Raw genomic sequence first — 16,031 nt, 5'->3', positions numbered from 1 at the left:
CCTACGTGGTTACTTTATTACCGCAAATACTGATTTGCAGGGGGAAATGAAGCCAATACGGATATTAATACAGTACTGCTGAGGTGTAAACTAAAAGAAACTCCATTCTTAAAAACCCTGTATTAAATATCAAAAGGCACATCCAAGTCATCATGAACACAGAAGTCTCGCTAAATCATTAAATCAGAATACATTAAAACATGCTGTCAGATATCTGTAGTGAAATCAGTTTGCAAAGTAGATCCCACTAGATTATTCCAGATCATGAAAGCGCCCTCAACTTGAATATTTTCTCTATGAAGTTTTGATTTCCACATATATTCCTTGTGATTCATTTGAAGTTCTTTTATTTGACGTCATATGTACATTTATTGCATGTGTTGTAAGAGACCTATAAAAAAAAATAAGAGTACACATTCCAGGCACAATATCCCCAATAATGAAACACCACAGCTCACAATATGCTGCAAGTAAAAAGTATGATAGATAAAAAAAAAAAAAAATCTGTATAGCCCACAGATGAATGCCTTTTTCTCTATTGTGACCTTCTTCTGTATTGTGTGCATGTGTGGGTATGAGGTAATAGTAAACAAAGTCAAAAATATGAGCACTTTCTTTTTTTTACACTAAAACAGGTTTTTATGTATCAAAGAAAACGTTTATTAGAAGACAAATCTGAAGTATTTGTCAAATCATATTTTGTCATAATTCTTTCATTTAAGAAGGAAATATATTTGCACCAGTGAGCAATATTCACCCCAAGTTTTCAACTTTTCAGGATTAACAGAAGATTACAATGTTTTCAATCACAAAAATAAATAATAATAATAATAATAATAATAATATGTGAAGACTAACCAAAACTTTAAGAGTTAGAGAAAATCAAATGAAGAATCAGAACCAGTGCTGATGTGTGTGTGTCTGTGTGTGTGTTGCTAGATCATTTCAGTGCTCCTTTTATGCTATACATAGTGAGACGATTCAGCCTCCTGTAGGATCAGCCCAGGACTCCCTTAGCACCAGTTCATCTGGATTTCCTGCAGCATTTTTTTTCCCCTTTATTTCAGAAGACCAGTCTACTAATGGTATTGAACCCTCCTCCCCCTCCTCCTCCTCCACCAGATGGTCCGCAGCTCCCTGGTGGGTTATTGTCATCTGAACCGTTGGGCCTGAATGAGCAGGAGGATGACGGGGCCTGAAGAGCCTGGGTCCGAGCACTGAGCTCCTGTTCCTAATGACAGCATGCCGGGGAGAGAGGTGAGATTTCCAAGTGAGATTAGGAACTTATGAACTATACTGAAGCACAAACAGGACTCAATTTTGCTGCGCCAAAGAAGCAGTGTAGTTACATGTGCTTGAAAGTGCATCAGAGCTTTCACTTCATGTCATTACAGCACCCCCTAGAGGAAGTTTACTGCAGATGTAATAAAAGTGGTGGAATGTCAACCCAACGGAGCACAGCTCAATGACTCGTGAAATTACTCTTCACATCTTGTAACAGGACAGTTCAGATTTGGCTTCAAGTGCAGTCCAAATAAAAACTCCTACACAGTGTGTTTTCCAAGTTATCCGTAAAACCACAGTCTGCTTTCCCGTTATCGCTCTCCACCTCAGTGACTGTCTGACTTTTAGAACAACCTCCCTCTTAGAAGTGTTACTGTTAATGATGTTAAGGCATGTTTGTGTAAAAAAGGAAAAACAAGCACAGTTTCCACCCAAATACCCCGTGAGCTCATAAACTACAGATTTAACACGCGTTAATCATCTCACACTTGAATTTATGGGCAATGACAGTTTTAAAGGGTAACGTAACACCAGTAGGCTATGTGGAAGTACATTTCACGTACCTGTAAATAGAGCTTGTTGTCTTTGATAACAGCATCCAGTAGTTCTTTTTGCAGAGGAGGCTCGGCACTCAGTCTCATTCCACTTGCCATTAGGCCCCCATTTACGCTTTGCCCCGGTAGCTCCTGCTTCCTGTACATGAGCACATAAGCAGTGTCCTTGGGGAAGCGATTAGTAATGTTTTGCACTGATTGGAAGGATGTGAATGTTACTCTGCTATCATTGAAGAGCAGCCAATCTTTTGCCTCCTGGCCACTATTATGCAGTGTGCCGCCTTGTTCTTGTGAAACCGAGGGAGCTGAGCAGGTGCAGAGGCTGCCCTCGGCCTGGCCATTCCCTAAATCCTCTTTGATGCTAAACTGGTTTGCTGTTTGCTGTACTGCATCTGCCCCATTAATGTTACAACCATAAGAGTAGTAGTGGCCACTTTCAGAAGATATACCAGAATGCATCACCACCGAGCTGAGGACGTAGGGGACTGACTGAACCGCCCTGCTTATCTCCTCTGCTCCATCTATCCTTGCCTTCTCCTCTTCCTCATCGTGTTGCGATGATTTGAGTTTCTTGGCCAGATTCTCACTGCTCTCAGGAGAATCCACTTGCAGAGGAGAAGAGGTAGAAGAAGAGCACCGTGTAGGTATTGGAGGGTCATGCACAGGAAGTTTGATGAGTGGTGGGATGGTGACATTGTCCAGAATCTTCCTACGGATATGGCATTTGGCATCATATGAGAATCGCAGCAGGGTGAGAATCAAGTACTCAGGGGCAGACACCACGTTAATGGTCTTCTCTGCCCGCTGGAGGGAGCTACACTTCTCGCAGAAATAGGCATTGTCTTCATCAAGGATTTCTGGAGCCAGAAAATAATTCACCAGGTCAGGCACGGAGAGTGGAGGCTCATTTGTTACTGGCACAAAATGGGCATTGCTAGCCAGAGCACTGGCCGAGCCTGGCTCAGGAACTTCACTGCCACCATTGACAGATCCTTGACAGAGAACTCTGGGCTCTTCTAAGGGCCCTTGTGATTGAGGACTATCCTGAAAAGTAGTAGATGGACAAAAGGCCAAAGAGAGGTCTGTAAAAGGTTCTTCTTTCTCAGAGATGCAGTTGCACTGCATACAGCGAATGCTTGTGATCAGCTTCCCACCAAACAGCTTTTCTATCAAAGTCCGCCTGTCATCTCCAGGTCTGGTTTCTCCTGGAGTCAAACAGGTCTGTCCATTTACCTCGGCAGGTGTCGGACCTGCAGGGTCTTTGCAGCTCGCGTCAGTTGGGGAAGCAGCTTTTGGTTTAGCTGAATCCAAAGCCTGAAGGGTTTTCTCCTCCTCGTGTAACCTTGAGATCAGAAAGATCGGCACAATCAGCTTTAGATGAAAATCCAAAATTTGTGCAACAGCTGTTTGTTTCTTACCGAGCCGCTGGTATTATCATTTTACTCCAAAGAAAATACAGTTTACAAATCATGTTCATATACAATTAGCATAAACAGAACAGGCCTTATCATGAACATTTATCCCATTCTGCTTTCAGGAATGCACAAATGATGGGCAAGCAATCCATTTACAATACCTGTCTAAAAGAAATCTGAGGTACTCTGAACAGTCCTGCTGAGAACCCACATTGAACCAGGGAGGCCGAGACACTTCCAAGAAGTTTCTGGGAGCATAGGCTGCCCTCTGTAGGACAGATAAACACAAATGAACCAAACACATTATCCTCCACTGTTGTGATTCTCCAGCAACAATGCTCTATATTACAGGACAACACTAACCTGAGTGTGTGCGAGGAAAGCAAAGAGGAGCTGAAGCTTTTTCATTAGCGTATTAGAACTGTTTAGATGCAACGATAAAACATGCCTCCTGAAACTGAGAAAAAAAACAGTTCACGTTTAATTTTTAATTTCACAACAAGAACACCGGGTTTTACAGATTTTACGATAAGAGATAAGATAAGATAAGACTTTAATGATCCCACAACGGGGAAATTTGACTCACTCCGTGGCCATAAAGAGGGTCTGGATGATGCTGTTCATGTAACACGTGTTCCCCAGGTTGACCAGACCCGTCTTGCCCGTCTCAGACTTCCCTGCTTGCCTCAGCAGACTGGAGGCAAATGAGTTGGACTGAGACGTCCAGGCACTTTGATTCAACACCAGCTTGATCTTCTCTTCTGCAGGTTTTGGGAGATCCTGAAAAGAGAAGACATCTTTAACACAGCAAAACTGTAAAGTAAAATTAACAGAACGTCTAACTGAAGCGCTCCATTGCATATCAAGTGTCATTTCTGATTATCTAAATAAATAAAACATGGGCCTAATGTATTACACAAACTTTTTGAAATATCTAAATCCTACCACAGAAACAGGTGTTCTCCCCACTCTGTTACCTTGATGGCCTCCAGTATGTTGTCATAAAGGTCAGGAAAGCCAGAGTACTGGTACATCATGCAGTGTATGAGCTCAGTGAACTGCAGCAGGAATGCTTTACTGGTGGGGAGCCCATCTGTCCTTAGGGACTGGACTAGATCTACTACATCTGGAACAACCTGAGAAAGAGGGGAATAAAGAGAAGAGAAAAATGTTGAGTACTCCGTGGTGCTGAAAACAGTGGAAGGTACAGCTAACATTAATCATAAAAATCTGCAGCATGGAAAGCCACGGGGTGGCTGCACATCAGAAACCCCACAGAGGTCTCATTTACTGAGTATTTTTGAGTCTATTCATGTTTTTAGAATCTAATGAAATTGGCCAACTCAAGGGCCATTGCTCTGCATTTAAGTGCTTCACACATCATTAGTGAGAGAGTGGTGCCAAGCCTGGAGTTCTGGGAAAAGACGTCTATGCAGCTTTGAAGTAATTTAAGCCAGAAGAGATGAAAATGAGAAAACCAATAAAGTGGCCATATGAGAGGGAAATGGGCTGTGAGGACACAAGAGACCCCCTTACCAAATGGAAGGCCTCAGGAGAGTGCTGGAAACTCAGCAGCATGTGAGAGAGCACAGCCAGCGCCCCCTGCCGCACAATGGGGTACCACAGACGACTGAATACCTATGGGTGAACACATTTATTTACAGAGAAGCTTAGGTAAGACGCATACAATTTCCATCTATAAGAAACTAAAATGAGGAGTTCTCATTACAAACCAGCTCGATTTTAAGCAAAGTGACATCTATGAGGATAGTGAACTTCTGAACAGCAGCCAGTCCTTTCAGGAGAGCGATGACCCAGGTATCTACATGTTGGGCCAGAGGCCAAGATAACCAGTCAATCATCCTAAATGGACAGAAAAGGGTAAGTAACTGGAACAAATGCACTTATGGTGTCATTAAATAGATCAGCTGATTTTATATCAGTACAGATACTATTCAAGGCATTTAGACATACATCCTGAAAACTGTACAACTCCAGTTGTATCTAAAAAAAATAAGATGCAAGCAAATGAAAAAAAACTGAGAATCATTTTATTTATTTTTAACTCAAACGACTCGGTGTGTAAATTCACCTGCAGAGTGCTTTAGTCATGCTTGCGTCTCTGACATTCTGGTCTGTGGTGAGACTCTTGATAAGCACGGTGATCATCTGGACTGGGATATGCTGGACCAGGCTGGCCAGTGCAATGGATGGGTCAAAGGAGGGGTCTGCAATAAACAAAAACATAATTTTAGCTTTTCTCTGTGTTCCAGAGGACACCGGGTGGGATACAAGTTGTATTTTTAGTCAAATTATATAGCCTGCATAAATATGAGGAACAAACACTAAGGATGAACATTATGACAGAAGAGGTTTATGATTTGATGCAGTGAAACATGATCACAAACATCTATGGTGCTTTATGTATTACGAAACTCTATGTATTATGTATACGATCTGTGGATATTACAAACCTCTTAAGCATTTCACGGGGACGGTTTACCCGAAAAATATCAATAAAACAGCAGCCAAGTGACCTTTCAATCCAAAGCAGATCCTACTGATATCCTGACTCTTGTCTGCTGGTTGTTCATTTTGTGCTGCTTTATACTTCAAACTGCAGACAAGAGTCAGGATATCAGTAGAATTTACCACCAACAACTGCAATTTGGATTTCAACTGAAATATTCTCAACTACAGAAAACCAAAACTGCCAAAACTATAAAGAAAAAATTAACTAATTATATAATATTGCATTAAATTGATCAAAAACATAAAAAAAATTAAATGTAAGCTGTTTTGCTATGTCTATGCATTTACCATTACATTAATTTCTCTATTTTTGTGATTTTATTGATGGATCCAATTCAATCCTGTATCGGTATCAGATCTGCTACTGATATCATTCACTCATCAGATATCAGACTGACACTGTGATCCACTTACCGGCTTAACACTGACCACAAACCTGCCATAACCTAGCATAATGTAATATGTGAAATTTAACCTGAGTAAGCAAATATATTAGTTGTTGGTTTTACAAAATTTTTTTTTTTTTTTTTGGAGAGTTTTTAAAGTCTGGAAATACTGAAAACCAAGACAGCTGCTTCCAATGAGTGTAAAGCCAACGTGTTAAGGGGTGGAAGCATGACTGGGTTACACAATACAACCAGTTTAATCAAGCACCTGCAAAGGTTTCAAGTGAAAGAGTACCAGGAGTTCATGCACTAAAAAGTGTGCAGTACAGGTAGAAAAAGTGCAAGAGTCACACACCAACAGTTGAATTGTAGCCTCCATTACAGACATGCTTAATAATGGAAAAACCCACTGGCTAAACTGTGGTTTATTTCAGCCTCACTAATGATAACATTAAAGTAAAAACAGATCTGTATCTGTATCGGCAGTCATTTATCAGAATGGGATCAGAACTGAAACAAAAGACAAACAAAAAGATGTGGATCACTCTTTGGTCCATGCTTATTTTCTATATAAGAAGTCTTAAGTATCGCATGGGAATTGTGCTCAGTGTCATGATACAAGTAAAACTGCATATTTTTGCCACCCACACACACAAAAAAACATTTTCAATTAAGGGTGTGATAAATTGTGCATCTACCCACGCTATATATACATATGATACACTCTCCATATGGCCCTGCATACATAAGTAAAACTATTAAAAATTTAAAAGCAGCATAAGTGAATATAAAAGCGCGATTCACCGACAGGATAAAGATTATCCAGGAGCAGCTCACTTCACTGATATGAAACATGATGTAGCCTCCCTGCGCTTTTATGGTACTGAACCTGTTGGGATCTCATAGGGGTGGAGATTATGATTTATTGAGATGGACAGAGGCTTTCTGGATATTGATGTTACAGACACATAAGGGACTGAATGATGAACAGTGTAATGTTATAGTTTTTATATTTATTTATTTATTCATTCATTCATTTAAATGCACCATCAAAAAAGAATGAGGATCATTTTAATTAAAAAAAATAAGTGGTTTTCTGGAGCTAGTACGGTGATATCAGTGATGCTTCTTGGAGGGCAAGGTTTTTTTTTTTTTTTAAATTGGTATGTTACTTGCACCAGTCGTGATAATTTGTATTTATTCTTGGGCAGTTTATATAGTTGATTGTATGTGAATAACCAAGTAAATTTCTGTAGGGTATCTGCAGTTGTGTTTATGTTGGGGTTTTTTGGTTTATGTTGGGTATAGGATATTTTTATGATTACCCATTTTTCCACTTTTGACCTGTGTTCTGTTGAGGAAAATGAGTAAATGAATGTTATTTATGATTAGGTTTGTCAAACTGATGCTTTTAATGATGTGATTAAAGGCAAATACACAGTGTTAATCAGCCATTATGTTCTGATTGGATGATCAAAAACTTTTCTTCTGAAGCAGCTGTTGCCCCTTCAAGTGTGCAGAGATTTTGATCAACCCATTACTAAAATAAACAACTACAGATAAATGCATATAAATATAAATTATTTTCAAGTATTTTGTGAAACACTATCTTATTTATTACGTTTAGAGACAGTTTTGCTCTTCCATGCTTAGCTACATCTTTCAAGTAAATAATTTCAGTATTTACCCCTCAAAAAAAAAATGTGTTCAATAAATCACTCGGTGTGAAATAAAATAGGGCTGGACATGATTTTAGAATACAGTATTTAAATGATTGAAAACACACAAACAAGAAAAAAAACAAACAAATTTTTTTATGTGACTGGGTCATCGTATGCACCACGTCCAAAATCAATAAAAGCTGTAGCTTCGGCAGAGTGGGTGTGCATATGAAAGGAGGCACACCCACGTTTTCTTAAAAACAGGAATAAATCATGCTAAATACTCATACTCTGACAATAAATAAAGGAGCAAGTATCAACTCTCTCTCCACTGAGTTTCTCATCAATTGGCCTCAAACTCAAACTCCACCCTTCCAAACTCCAAATTGTGATGGTGATACACTTCATTCTCATTTTCTCTGAGCTAACAGTGTATTTTCAACCAGCTGCAGATTCTGGTTGGAGTGACCTTCCAGCTCTAAGAAGATCTTCGGAGAAGATCAAGGAGTACAATCACCAGCTGAAGTTCAAGACAGGAGAGGTACTGGGGATTAATGCTTCAGCAGGAAATCTGTGCTGTAACCTACGCTGTAATCTGGCGTACACCTCCCTAGAAATGTAAACACATGCCAGGTTGACGCAGCACAGCCCTCAACTACTGTGATTGGTCTGTTCAGTACTGCCAACTCCTGTGCATTTCCGGCTACTTTTTTGCAGCAGTTTTTAAATTTATCAGTGAGAGAATAACAATAATTGTCTCGGTATAAGGAATAGAATCAATATGAGGACTCACAAATGTCAGCAAATCCCTGGAGGGAGACTGTTGAAACTATCAGAAAGGATGTGAGGGAATGTACAAAGAAGTGGAAAAACTAGAAGGATGAATATGCTTACCTCAGAAAAAAAACTGACCACAACAAAATGTGGGGACCCAGGAGGAAAAAAAGTCCCAGCATTTTATTTGTTTCTATTCGCTGTAAAATACTGGGACATCATTACTATACCGTAATTAACACATAATGCACCTCGCACATACATAAATGCTGACAACAACGTCTCAAGTCTAAATCAGGCCTTAGTCAGACTGTAGGATGAGTCTCAACAGTAGCCTGATGAGCTTCCAAACAGGTTGTAGAGGGAGACAGGAAGGGCTGGTGCTCACTTGTCAGCTGTGACTGCACTTCCAAATTAAGAGTGTGGGGCTTGCCCAATAGTTTATTGATCGCATCATTACTTGGTGGCCGGAAATATACCATGCAATATTAGTAGAGTTACTGAAAATTATTTAATTCATATTCATGACCATTACTTTGTATAAAGCTACTTTAAACTGCTTCCTTATCACAAAGGGTCACTACAGCAGGTAGCGCTGCCTGTTTGATTGCCATTTTTTTTTTTTTCCTTTACATCGGATGGCTTTCCTGATGCAATCCCAAAGGGATCTGTGTCTCCTCCCTGGATCTTTTTCCTGTTAGGCGAATGTGAAAACCCACTACACTTTGGAGACACTATGTACATGTGCAAGGTAAAGAATATCACCTTGCATTTGTAACACAAGGTTATTGGTTTCTAGTACAATGACCCAGGCTTATTTTAAAGTAATCTGTCATGTCTACTAAAATTCAGCTGCAAAAAAAAAAAAAAAAGGTTGCCCACCCTTGACCTAAAGTGTATAAGTTTGCATGCTACTGTAAACAGAAGAATCATGTCCAGCCAAAGATGATTATAGACATCAAAAATCTTGTGTGAAACTCCTTGTATAATGTAATGTACTGTAATGTAATAAGGTCCACAAGCAGAACTAGTCATTTATGGGCATTTGGGTTGTGGGCAACCTCTGAACAAGAGCTGAGCTGTTCCAAACAAATAACAACTAGGATTTCTGCGTGAAAAGCCCATCCCTATCCTAAAACAAGGCCACTACAAAACTATTAATAAAATCCAAATTTGATCATATTTTAAGTTTTTAGAGCATCTATAACAATTATATGTGTCTCAAAAGTGAACCCATTTAAACAAACAAAAAAAAAAAAAAAAAAAAAAAAAAAAAGATCAATTATGAAATGACTATTGTTCCTTTAAAGTTTAAACCACAGCCTGTAAGGAATGAAGGAGTCTCACCTGTGGAGGAAATAATGGCAAAGACTTCCTGCAGTGAGGGCAGCAGAGTAGCTGGGTCAGCCTTCCAGATGCTCTGCAGCAGTGCACTAACTTTTGTCACCTGACCAACATACTCTCTCAGCTCTTGCTCTTGGCTAGCAAAGCAATGGAAAGAACTGATGGTCCTCACCAGCTGCTGGCAGAATAAAACACTCGACTTATCCCTCGGGATGCACTGCACAAAGTCTGACAGCAAAGTGCTCAGGCGGGCACAGAAAGCAGGCTCAGGGCGTTCACACACCATCCTTAAAACCTCCACCTGGATCACACCAAAGATCTCCAGCACCGAGGGACAGCTGATGAGCAGCCGTAGGCAGCAGTGAATGTATTCTATTATGGCGGGGTCTTTGCGGTCCAGCTGGTCGTAACCCTGCTGGAGCAGACTGAGAACGAAGTCTTTACTGAAGAAACGCTCAAATTCTGGGCGGTGGTAGCGTGCATAGGCTTCGAGAACCTGGAAGCCAATTTGCTTCTGGAACGCATCTTCACCGAGTAAAATGAGGCGGGTGGTGAGAGTAAACAGCGCCTGACACTGATCCTCTGTCACTTCTCTCTCAGCTGCTTCCACTACCTTCTTCACAATGGCCCTCTTCACTGGAACAGAGTGATCGGAGCTCACCAGGCCTTCCAAAATCTTGTCCATGTTGTCGGTCTGTGGAAAACAATAGAAAAGTAATTAGTTGACCCATTTTAAAAAGGTCAGAAAACCTTTGCAGTCAGTGGCACTGACAAAAAGACTTGAAACGGAGCTGGAGGTGGCAGAGCTGAAGATGCTAAGATTTTCACTGGGAGTGACCAGGATGGGCATGATTATGAATGAATGAGTATATCAGAGGGACAGCTCAGGTTGAGCGGCTTGGAGACAAAGTTAGAGAGGCAAGGCTGAGTTGGTTTGGACATTTGCAGAGGAGGGATTGTAGAGTCTAGAGCAGCGGTCTCAAACTCAAATGACCTGGGGGCCACTGCTGGTTCTGTCATCTCAGTGGGGGGCCACTGATTATATTAGGGCTGCAACGATTCATCGATTAACTCGATTAAATCGATTCTAAAAATTTATCGACACAAATTTACTGTGTCGATGCTTCGTTTAAACTCTGCAGCGCTCAGCTGTCTCGGTGTAAGCGGCGCTCCTCACTAGCATTAGCAGCATTGGTGCTGACGTTTTTTTGTGGGTTTATTGGGGGCTGGCAAACCAACATAGAACTGCATTACCGCCACCTACTGGACTGGAGTGTGAATCACTCACGTATACACAAGCACACATTCTAAAAAGCTCTCCGTCGCTGCGATGGATTTCCTTTCACACAGAGTGGATCATCACTAGAGTTGCCACCTGTCTCGTAAAATACAGAACCCCGTATGTTACGGGACTCCCTGGAATACGGCTCCGTAACATGCCGTGTTCCGTACTTTACGGGACGGGTGGCAACTGTCGCTGACATGCATTTCCACGCCTCCACTGCTCTCTGTGTGTCTGTGTGTGTTGTGCTCGCTGAGAATTTCAGCTGCTATTTTTTGTCTTTACTTCCGCTGTAGCTACCAGAACTAGTTTGCTAGCGAGCGCGGGCCATTAGCATTAGCGATGGTTCGGTACCGGAAGGCCCGCCCCCCCAGGACTGAGGGGCTCCTTCAAAATATTTTTTATACTTTAATCCCTTATTAGTGACTAAATATAGACCTGCAGTAGAAACGTATTTTCGAGAATGCTTGTGAATACAAAGCATTACACCATTACTCACACATGCGCCATGGCTCCCGCAGCCACTAGTTTTTCAAAACACTCATAGCAGGCAGCGGTTTTAACTGCGCAAGCGCAAAGAGGCGAAGCTGTGACGGTGAGCTCAAGTAGTGAAAAAGGAAACGTTTTTCCAGCGTCCAAAACAGCAGCTTTTTCTTTTAGTAACCACCATTAAATCTGTGAAACAGCTGGAGGTCCTTCATCAAGCACCTGATCAGCAAGTGTTAAGGTGAAGAAAAGAGAACTTTGTAGCTGCTCCATTCACCGCTGTTTGTTCACATGGCGAGAAACTGCATTACGGAAGTTAAAATATGCAGATAAACTGTTAATAAAAAAAAGTATTTCTTATCCGATTACTCGATTAATCGCTGGAATAATCGATAGAATACTCGATTACTAAAATAATCGTTTTATGCAGCCCTAGATTATATATATATATATATTAGGGGTGGGACTTTAACGCGTTAATTTCGATTAATTAATTACGGGGAAATTAACGCGTTAAAAATTTTAACGCATTTTAATCGCACTTTGCACCGTGGAACGTTTCTCAGTGCGCGAGTTCCCGGCATACAGATTATATCGACGCACAATGTCCAAATTAGGGGCCGCATCCTGCGAAGGACCCGGCCCACGTCTTTCGCAGCCCACGAACACCACAAAGGCCGGAAGTGAGCAGCTAGCCTTCATATCAGCTGCCGTCACCTCTGCGTAGCTCATGTCGCCTAGCAACCGTGAGTGCGAAGCACAGCTGTGTAAAAACAGCTGGTTAAACGGAGAATGAACTTTTTCTCCTTTTTGTGGTTTAATTTTAAGTCTTTAAATTAAAATAAGCTGTTAAAACAAGCATAACACATTTCAACATCAAGGAATACAGCTGAGAGAATGATTAATTTCCAACTATAACAAGTGAGACATTAATGTTGAATAAAACTATCCAGTTATGATGCTTAACTTTAATTTCAGGAGTTTGCTTATCACAGGAGCACTTCCACCCTTCATTGGTCTGTGTAGTAGACTGGTGGGAAAATAAACAAAATTTTGAAGTTTAAGCTTATGTATATTGATTCATTCATCAACTAAACTTAAATTAATATTTCTCATGTCAAATATTGAAATGCGATTAAAATGCGATTAATTTCGATTAATTAATTACAAAGCTTGTAATTAATTCGATTAATTTTTTTAATCGAGTCCCACCCCTAATATATATATATATATATATATATATATATATATATATATATATATATATATATATATATATATATATATATATAAATAAAGAACAAGTGGTTGTGTATGTCTTTATTTGTACTTATTTACTTAAGTATAAGTATAAAAGTAAAAAAGTACAGGCTCTGAAATGTACTCAAAGTAAGAAAGTAAAAGTAGCAGGTTGTATAAATGTTGAATTCAGTTAATGAATCTCAGCATCAGCAGCTTTGATTCAAACTCATTTCTGGTACACTGATGTAACGTGTAACTCTAACCATGAACATAGACACTGTGCACCAGTCCAACACAGAGCTTTACTGTAAATACAGTACAGCAAACTGACCTGTTTTCATACAATCTTCGAATTACACAAAGTTAGCATACCTAAGTTTGTTTTGCCAGTCTTTACCTTTAAATCTAACCTCTCTTCTTCCTCATTTGTCCTCTTTCTTACATCTTTCTCCATCTCTGAGTGAACTTCTCTCTTTTCTCTCCCTGAAAATACAGCAGCTCTTCTTTTAGCTAGCAGACACACTGTGTAACATTGTATTATATTACTGAACTGTACATTTACAGTATTTATTTTACTGTTCCTACCTACATCACTGTTTATTCAGTGTACGTTTTCCGCTATAAGCTCACATGTTGCTAAATGCAGCGATTTGATTGGTCAGATGTTTGTTTGCGAAAGTCAGAAAAATCGAACTTGATCCAAAAAAACCAAACGCCGCACATTCGTCCTGCGAAATGATGCGGTCGGTGTGAACGGCTGCATTTAAAACAGGTGAGTCCGAAAAATATTTTTAACGCACGAAACATTCGCACGAAATTTACACGTCCGGTGTGTAAAGGCCTTTCCACAGGTACGGGAACCAGTGAAGATTGTGGATTTAATTTTAGCAGCAACGTATCATGTGACCGAGACAAGGTTGTGACACGTGTCAAGAGTGAGTCACAAACAGATCTAATGGAGAGAATCCGCCCATTTTTCAAAAATAAAACGTCGTTCAGACTCATAATAATTAAAACAGAAATAATTAATTTTTTTCAGTGTGGCCCAGTACCAAATGGCCTATGCGCTGGTACCTGGGGATACCTGATTTAAATTACACAACAAATGGTTGTCTTAATTGAAGGGGAAAGCTAAATTTTAAAGAAGTAACTTAAAGGGCCAAACTGTAGTATACTTTTGACATCAATTCGCGGGCCGGAAGTGGCCCGCGGGCCGGGAGTTTGAGGTCCCTGGTCTAGAGTGAAAGAGAACTTTTACGAGATGGTAGTGAGACCTGCTATGATGTACCATTTGGAGATGGTGGCACTAACAAAAAGCCCTGGTGGAGCTACAGGTGGCAGAGTTGAAAATGCTAAAATTTTTGTTGGGACTGAACATTGCAGTTTGAGGGAAGTCTGAGATGGTTTGGTCACATGCAGAGGAGGGATAGTGGATACAATGGGCAAAGGATGATGAATGTGGAGCTACCAGGCAAGAGGAAAAGAGAAAGACCACTGAGAGGATTAATAGATGCAGTGAAGGAGGACATGCAGAGGGTTGGTGTGACAGAGAAGGATGCTAGGGATAGGGTGAGATGATTCACTGTGGTGACCCCTAAATGGAGCAGCCAAAAGAATTTTTAAAAAATTGGTACCATGATGGCGCACAAGAACTGCTAAAGATCAGAATCATGTCTACACGTCATTTATCCAGCACATCCTGCAGTCCATGACTCAAATAAAATGTTTTTTTAGAATTTATTTTTTTTACTTTTTTAATACTTAGTAAAAAAAATAATTTAAGAAATTTTCCGCATTATTCATAAACTGTAGAGATCTTTTCATTACCGGTTTAAACTTTCTGAGTCAATATTTTTTATTACAGAATTATCGTTAACTAAGCCACATTGGAGCCATTTAAAAAAAAAATTAATTACACTTCACACTTTTTGAACTAAAAAACTATTGAGAGTGATGAATCGTTTTCCTAGTTTAATAAGCGATAATGTGAACAGGTCTTGAATCTACAGTGCGGAGCATTTAAGACGCTTTCAGCACATCTGGCGCTAACTATAGCTCACTGTTTCTGTTTACATTATTCTCTTCGGTCCGGCGCAGGAAATTCATTTACCGGCTATCTGCCCTGACCACTGCGCATCACATTACTACTACTTAGGGGTAGCTCAAACATATTTTTTGTCTGATCTCAGACACCTGCCGCCCTGTGTTGTTACTGTTACTGCGAACACACACACACACACACACACACACACACACGCGCGCGCGCGCGCGCGGCTAGTTTGCTAACGCTAGCTGGGTAACATTAGCGGGTATCTCTGTACGTAAACACGGCTCGAATGGGCAATAAAACTAAACCTCTGAAATAATGTCGACCGCTCCGCAGCGGCAGCTGTTACTAACAAAGTGACCCCACACACACCAAAAACTGAAAAACAAACAGACAAAAACCAGCCGAAGAGGCCTAAATGTTAGCCCAGAAACTGACTTAGCATAAATCCCACTATGTAATTCAGAGGCTCCAGCATGTGTTCTTACCCAAATAAAGCATGTCAACAACGTCCGACCAGAGTAGCTTCACCTGTCGGTCAGAGCCGGACGGCCTTTGAAAGATGAAACAGTGTTTTGTGTATTTATTTTGGTTCCTTTCCTCGCTTGAAAACAGCTGATTAACCGTCCACCGACGTCATTCCTATGGACAGACGCGGCGGTAGGACCCTCGGGCGAAGGTATTTTTTTTCTCTTAACTTTGCCTGTTCCGCTGTTGTTACGTTTGTGTTAACAGTCAGTCTGCGGCTCTCCACGGATGAAGGCTGCTGGCCATTTGAAACGCTTACAGTTAAACGAATTCACGTTTTTGTGAGCATTTTCGAGAACTTTTAACACTCTTTTTTTTTTTTTTGTACACTTCATGTGTTGCGTTCAAACACTCTTCGCCCACCTCCAGTTTTCGGAAATATCCTGCAGTTTTTGTTAAGACTCTTGGAAAGTTGGAAATCCTCGAGCCTTCACCTGACATCCAGATTGATCTGCATCTAGGAATGGTGGTTGCCAAGAAACTTATTCTTTTAACT

The 16,031-nt window shown here is 40.5% G+C and overlaps 1 protein-coding gene across 1 annotated transcript; it reads right to left on the bottom strand.

Moving 5' to 3' along the window:
* Positions 1-330: 330 nt before the first annotated feature.
* On the bottom strand, positions 331-15,797 carry usp38 (ubiquitin specific peptidase 38). Its single transcript, XM_030742330.1, has 11 exons — positions 15,496-15,797; positions 9,954-10,644; positions 5,346-5,481; positions 4,987-5,116; positions 4,790-4,891; positions 4,231-4,389; positions 3,840-4,033; positions 3,617-3,710; positions 3,415-3,521; positions 1,848-3,180; positions 331-1,231 (listed from the first exon to the last, which is right to left on the bottom strand). Exons 2-11 carry the CDS (start codon positions 10,633-10,635, stop codon positions 1,064-1,066), a joined length of 3,105 nt encoding a protein of 1,034 aa, XP_030598190.1. The 5' UTR covers positions 10,636-10,644; positions 15,496-15,797; the 3' UTR covers positions 331-1,063.
* Positions 15,798-16,031: the final 234 nt, after the last annotated feature.

The sequence above is a fragment of the Archocentrus centrarchus genome, chromosome 1, assembly GCF_007364275.1.
Source record: "Archocentrus centrarchus isolate MPI-CPG fArcCen1 chromosome 1, fArcCen1, whole genome shotgun sequence".
In the NCBI taxonomy this organism is placed as follows: Eukaryota; Metazoa; Chordata; class Actinopteri; order Cichliformes; family Cichlidae; genus Archocentrus; species Archocentrus centrarchus.
Note: the sequence above shows the minus strand (reverse complement) of the source record. Positions and strands in the feature narration are given on the sequence as shown.

Bases quoted from the DNA above. Each gene is read 5' to 3' on its own strand.
- usp38 (XM_030742330.1), bottom strand. From the start codon at position 10,635: ATGGACAAGATTTTGGAAGGCCTGGTGAGCTCCGATCACTCTGTTCCA. The intron at 4,892-4,986 runs GTTTGTAATGAG...GTTCACCCATAG, and splicing joins CTTTGCTTAAAATCGAGCTG to GTATTCAGTCGTCTGTGGTA. The intron at 3,711-3,839 runs GTGAGTCAAATT...TTTTTTTCTCAG, and splicing joins ACCCTCTTTATGGCCACGGA to TTTCAGGAGGCATGTTTTAT.